Source organism: Pelodiscus sinensis, chromosome 6, assembly GCF_052426305.1.
Source record: "Pelodiscus sinensis isolate ZL-2025 chromosome 6, ASM5242630v1, whole genome shotgun sequence".
In the NCBI taxonomy this organism is placed as follows: Eukaryota; Metazoa; Chordata; order Testudines; family Trionychidae; genus Pelodiscus; species Pelodiscus sinensis.
In genome coordinates, this window is record NC_143057.1 from 3,654,392 (window position 1) to 3,661,077 (window position 6,686).

General features: G+C 39.2%; 1 protein-coding gene across 1 annotated transcript; it reads left to right on the plus strand.

The window, feature by feature from the left end:
• The first annotated feature begins 196 nt into the window (after positions 1–196).
• Positions 197–6,557, plus strand: MYL5 (myosin light chain 5). Its single transcript, XM_006135148.5, has 7 exons — positions 197–408; positions 692–799; positions 1,742–1,817; positions 2,601–2,705; positions 4,566–4,644; positions 6,083–6,131; positions 6,385–6,557. Exons 1-7 carry the CDS (start codon positions 406–408, stop codon positions 6,484–6,486), a joined length of 522 nt encoding a protein of 173 aa, XP_006135210.1. The 5' UTR covers positions 197–405; the 3' UTR covers positions 6,487–6,557.
• The last annotated feature ends 129 nt before the right edge of the window (positions 6,558–6,686 follow it).

Consider the following 6,686-nt stretch of genomic DNA (forward strand, 5'->3'; position numbering starts at 1 on the left):
AAGGTAGCAATTTTAAAGCCTTTGAAATGCCATATCTCAGCTGTTGAGACATATATTTAGGAGAATCCAGAGAAATGTACCATTACTGAGTAGAGCTGCTATGCAGTGTTATCTATAGTAACACCACACTGTGCTACATCAGTACTTTAGCTCATCACCAGTAATCTAGACAGCAGATTGCTTCAGAAGGTTTCAAGTATAAGCAACAGTTGTTTAGCCACTAGAGACCAGAGGATATGTTGGAAGTCTGTCCATGTATGGAGCAGGTCTTATAAGCCACAAGTTTGACATCTCCTTGGGGACAAGCTAGCTGCAAAGATGAGCCCCACCCCTGCTGAGAAGAGGCACTTTATAAAGTAAGATCCCCAAAGACAGCCCGGCACAGTACCTCTCTCTCCAGTAGAGATGGTAAGTGTACTTCTTGTGGGAAACCAACATTCTGATGGGAGAGCAGGGTATTTATCTGCATGAGGCTCCTAGCAAAAGGACTATGGTTTGAGGGAGTGTGTTGTGTTTGAAGTAATTTTGAGATCTGAAGTATGAATGTTTGAGAGCCGTGACTTTGCAAAGAAAGGAAGTTTTAACTTACGTTTTGCTGATCTTCAGTGTGTATTTCAGAAGAATAACAGAGTAGCTGATATGATTATGCTTTCCTAATTTAGGTCAAAGTTATTTTTTCGTCTGTTTTCAGGCTAGCAGAAAAACCAAGAAGAAGGAAGGTGGTGCCAAACGTGCTCAAAGAGCATCCTCTAATGTTTTCTCCAACTTTGAGCAGAGTCAGATCCAAGAATTTAAGGAAGTAAGACAAAACAGGAGTCATGTAGACATTCATGAACTGCCCTAGAGTCTAAACAGGGTGGGAGGGACTCTGATGTATGCCTTTGGTACAGACCCCGCTCCATATTATGTGAGGAGTTTCTGTGTCTTTGTCTCTGCCAAAGCAATGGTTTGAATGGTGTGCAGTGATATTTAACTTACGGCTTCTGCACTGAGCTCTTGGCTGGGTATAGGGTTGCTCTGTCTTGTCTACACCAACACAACCAGATCACAGCTCAATCTCAAAGGATTTTCCATGGTACATAACACAGAGTGCTCAGCAAGCAAACATGCAGTGGGGAAAGGTAGAAGAGCCAAGAAACAGGTACCATATGCACCTTCTCACTGCCACCAATAAGAGAAAGTTAAGCAATGGGAAAGTGTTAAATAATCAGAGACACAGTATAATCACAAGTGCTCTTAGATTATCCTGTAATGTTTGCGTCACGTTGTGCTACTGTGCAATGATGCTGAGATGCAACAAGAAAACACAGTGTCTGAACATTTTTGTGACTGGATTCTGGGTCTCAGAGTCTGTTTAATGACCACTTGACTCTCCAGAAATTCAAAGTTGAAAAATACTGTTCTGGAAAATATTTATCACCCTAGTGGAAGAACTGTTTTTAAAAGAATTTGTATTCACTTTACACTCATTACTGAAGGAGAGGGGTTTTCAGTTTAAAGTATGATTAGTGAACTAAAAAACTGAAATACGACAAGTAAAAGTTTAGCAGTCTGGGCATACACATTTTTCATGTAACTTCTTACTAAAGAATGTGTATTTATGTAAAAAAAAAAACATTAGGTGTAACAGTCCCCTCTCAATGTTAACTTTTATTGAGCACAGGTATACATGAAACTTTTCTAAAGCTAAAATTAATACAAAACATGAATATATTATATGTATATTCATTCTGTTGTCTAGGCTTTCACATTAATTGATCAGAACAGAGATGGATTCATAGATAAAGAAGACTTGAAAGACATCTATGCTTCTTTGGGTAAGTACATTAGAGCAGAGATACACTTTGCCCTTAACTTCTATTGGAGCTATAGCATCTCTTCTAGAAAGCTATCCAGTCTTGATTTGAAGGCAGCAAGTAATGGAGAATTTACTGTATCACTGCCTAATTGGTTGCAAAGGTTAATTACTGTCACCGGTAAAAGAAACTGTATCTTCTAAATTTGTCTAGCTCCAGTTTCCAACTACTTAATCTGTTACACTTTTTTCTGCTAAATTAAAGAGCCATTTACAGTACTGTAAGGAGGAAAGTATCATGAAACATGCAAGCAAAAACTGAGCCATTTTGCATACTCTCCCTTTTAGCTTCTGCTGTTTTTTCGCGTTTACACCTGCAGGTTTGGTTGGCGCTCATGTATCCCACAGTGGTGCCTTATGCATACATCCCATAATCCCCTGTAATTGGAGGGAGTGATTTGTAGAACTACACAGCTTTATCAACTCCTTTTGACAGATTTTTGCAGAAGTCAACTACAACTGTTGAACTCTGTCCCTCACCATTACAAAGAGATTCCTACACTGGGCCACGACTGACTCTCTAGAACATGAGAAGCGCCGTGATACCAAAAGTCACTTAAAGCAGGGATTTTATTGAAAGAATTGTAGAAAGTTACAAAGCAAAAGAAAATAAATGGAAAGCTGCCTTGAACTCAGCCAGTACAAGTTGGTAAAGATGCCTAGAACCAAAGACTGGTGCTTTGTCTCTTACAAGTCCAAATAGGATGGATATTTCTAGACTGAAAGACCTTTCTCTTTAATTTAGGTAAAACAAATGTAAAAGATGAGGAGCTAGAATCCATGCTCAAGGAAGCCACTGGACCCATTAATTTCACAATGTTTTTGAATCTCTTTGGAGCAAAGCTACTAGGTAAGTTTAATAGTCAATAGACTCTTATTCAGAAGTTTCCTAGGGCATGTCTACGCTAGTACAGACTTATGTCGATCTTTGCTTGACTTACAGCCACTGCAGTAATTACTGTGAAAGCTGATGTCCAGACTACATTCCTTTGGTGTTGTGCATCCTCACCAGGAGCGCTTCCACCAACTGAAGAGCGACAGTGTGAGGGGCTGAGAGCCTGGGCAGCTGCCTAACGGGAGCCTCGCTTCCCCCCACACTCTTGGCTCCCCACTCACAGAAAGCAGGAGGCAGCAGCCTGGACTTGTCAGCTCCTTGAGCAGGAAGCCAGATAGGTCCAACTGGCTGGGAGGGAGGGTCTGGGGGCAACTGGTTCTAGCTGCTATGATTTGTCAATTTCATAGCTGCATCATGGAGCCATGAATTCGACAAGACAGCAGACAGCCAATGCATCGCCCTAACTATACCAGTATAAGACTTACACCTCTCATGGAGGTGGAGTTATGATGTCAATGGCTCTTACATCAGTGGGACAGGGCTGTAATGTGTACACTCACGTAATTAGCTGGGTGTAAGCTGCCTTACATCAAGCTGTGTCGTATAAACCAAGCCTTAGTCTGAACCTCCCTCTTTGTCCAAATCCTTTTTAAAAAGACTTTAATAATTTACTTCAGCTTTACTGTTCACAGAACATTCTTAGGTTTGATCATTCTGAATGAGAGTCAAAGCTAATCTGCATCAGAGATGTCAATAAGTATTTTTCAATTGAAATGTCTGGGCACGTAGCAAGAGTAAGTCCTTACTCTGTGGAAATTGTGACGTGTTTAAAAATGAAATTAAACATGGTCCAGCTGACATCTGCTAAAGATACTGTTCTATATGAGCTCCAAGTTTTGCAGAGTAATTCTTTAAGGTTTTAAGAATTTAATAGCTGCTTAAAGACAAATTTCTATGAAACTTGTAATGCCATTTGGAGACCATGGCAGAGTTTGCCTACCTACAGGGGTGGATCTAATTTCTCCCTAAAGTGTCCTGCAGTGCAACACTCTCTCCAGAGAAGACCCATCTATCCCTATTGTTGTTTCTTGGCTACCACTCTGCTTTTATAGCCATCCACCTCTTGTAATGTGAGGACTTCATAAAGCTTATTGGGATGGGGACAGACAGACATACATACACACACAATCCTTCACGCAAATACAGCAGCTACACATCAATATATAATAGCAGCTGGGTTAGACAACTAACAGTAAACCTGAGGTTATTTTTAGCTACCTGTTTTTTAAATTTTGGCCAAGCAACTCTAGTTTTCATTCTTTTTATTATTAATTTATATAATAGAATTTTCTCATAGTGCTTAGGATATCAGGCTGATTTTCAGAGCAACAATGTCAGTATACTGTGGCCTGACTATATGGAAATTACATTGCTGCCTGATATTACAGAGCCCAATATAATTCAGTGAAGTCATATTGATCAGTAAACATTCTTGAAAGGTCATAGACTAATTTCCATCTGAGCAGCCACCAGAAATAAAAAGACAACCTCTAGTTGAGGACTCAAAGAGGATATGAATATACCTACTATTCAGAAGAGGCAAACTCCCCTTCTTTTAAAAAAACAGTCTTAACATTGTCACTCCCCCATAAAGTTGCTCAGTCAGCATCATTTATTCCCACAGAATCAGAATCATTTTTTCCTCCTCGAACACACTTTTCTATAGCTTTCACATGCTGCTATGCACAGAGACTATATTTACAGTTCCATAGAACCACTGTACTACCAGGTGTGAGTACTTATTTTGTGAAAGGTTTTAACCAGTAGAAAGTGTGTTATCAACTGACCCACACTGGCATCTGTTGTTTTTTGCAGGGGTGGATGGGGAAGAGACTATACTAAATGCATTCAAAATGTTTGATCCAGATGGTAAAGGACACATTCACAAAGACTAGTAAGTTTACTTCTGTGTATTATCAAGCCTGTCGAGAATCATGATAGTCACATTATAGTAGACATTTGAGATCTAAGTGTTTGGATTACGTTAAGTATTAACTGATATATTCCTTCCTTTAATCAGGTCACTAGCTTTATAATTTTCAAATTACTGCATACTGTTAAATTAATGAACTGTAGGAACAAAATGCAAGACCTGAGCGAATGACTGTAATAATCCCTAGGAATTGTTCTCTCTATTGAAAAACCTTGTATTTTACTGTGTCAGAAAGTCTGTGTTCCATATATTTGTCCAGTGGACAATACTGAATTAATGGTCGTATATTCAGTGACAATAAAACTATTGAATTCCTTGTCCTGCAGGGATAAAGTATGACACATGTACATTCCATTTGCTTCTATGGAGCATGCCTGAGACATGTTTTGTTTTTAAAATATTAGCCTTTATATCAAAGCTATTTGCCTAGGAAGCTTTTTAAACATTTGCAGATTGGTGTTTAGTTTTTCACTAATAGTCAAGTTCCTACAAGAGGCGCTATAAATTCCCTTAATTAGCACAGAGACTCAGCAGGAAAACCTGTAAGTTAGGATCCCACCCGCGGGCCGCATGTTGAGCCTTGTGTAAACCCAAACCGCATCGCGAACCGCAAACGGGCTCCGAGCCACATGTGGCCCAAGGGCTGCGCGTTGAGTAGCCCTGCTTTACATCCTTCTTGATTCTGTACTGAGCAGCAGCATGACTTTTCCAGCCAGATGCAAGAGTTCTTTTCTTGCTCCAACAGATAGGCGATCCTGACTTATTCTTCCTAGGGCTTGAGTGCACACAGTTTTGCAGTAGTTTAACTAGATCTGTATACCAAGTTAAATTGTTGTGACCCTCCATATAAAGTGTTATAGTTGTATACTTAAGTTTTTGTATCAGGATAGCTTGTGCCTGTAAATTTACAGACTCAAGTTAACCCTATATTAGCCATGTTTAAACCTGCCTAGGAATAGCCACACAAAGTTGTGCTGTTTTAATTAAAGTGATATTAAATTGCACTTTAAAGCACTACAGGTTTGTATGGGACCTAACTCTAAATGTAAGGAATGAGTAAAGAACAGCTCATGTGGACTGTTAGGACTCACTGTAGGCAAGAGTCCTACCTACTTTCTGCTCAAAGAACACTCACTGTCCTCCCTGACTTCTACTTACTGAGCTAAACTGACCCCCGGGCAAGTGTTATCTAGTTGGGAACTAGCCCACTGTCTCAGAGAAGTAAATTTAACTACTCAGTAAATAGAACGGTAACAGATTTTTTTCCTTCTAATTTAAAATATTCCCAAGGCAAGGTCACAGATAAAGTATTCTAGAATTATTTCATTGTTAGAAGCTATGACTGTGTTATCCTCACAAAGTATCATCCAACTAATCGCTTGGTGTCTGTTTTACCTAGCTTAAAACGCATGCTGATGACACAAGCTGACAAATTCACTGCTGAAGAGGTTTGTATGCTACTCTATTTGTCACTCAAGTACATGTTGGTATGTAATGTCAGCTGCTTCCTAGAAAGGCAGCAACACTATTCTGTTATGTAGGTATAAAATAACCTTTCAAGTAAGAGAAATGAGTTTTGAAATCTGTTTACTCACTTGCCCATTGTTATAACATTCATATTTTTTAAAATAATTCAGAAATTGAAATTGTAAAAACACTGCTTTTGTAAAACATTGTTCTTTTTCTTTTAATGCTGTACAGATAGACCAGATGTTCAAGAGTTCCCCAATTGATGCCGCAGGAAACTTGGACTACAAGTCTTTCTGCTACACTATCACACATGGAGAGGAAAAGGAAGAATAAAGAGTGCACTCTTGTTAACTGCACTAAATTCTCACATTGGGTTAATAAATAAAAATTGAACTAATTTTTTATTTTTCAGCTGAAGCGATGACTCAATTACCCCTACACTGGGGGACAATTTTGACTTGAAAGTTCCTTGAAGAGGGAAGAGAGTTGGCTTTAGATTGGCCTTTGGAAAATGGAGCCCTACCCTGAATGGT

Bases quoted from the DNA above. Each gene is read 5' to 3' on its own strand.
- MYL5 (XM_006135148.5), top strand. The intron at 2,706-4,565 runs GTAAGTTTAATA...TGTTTTTTGCAG, and splicing joins CTTTGGAGCAAAGCTACTAG to GGGTGGATGGGGAAGAGACT. The intron at 6,132-6,384 runs GTTTGTATGCTA...AATGCTGTACAG, and splicing joins ACAAATTCACTGCTGAAGAG to ATAGACCAGATGTTCAAGAG.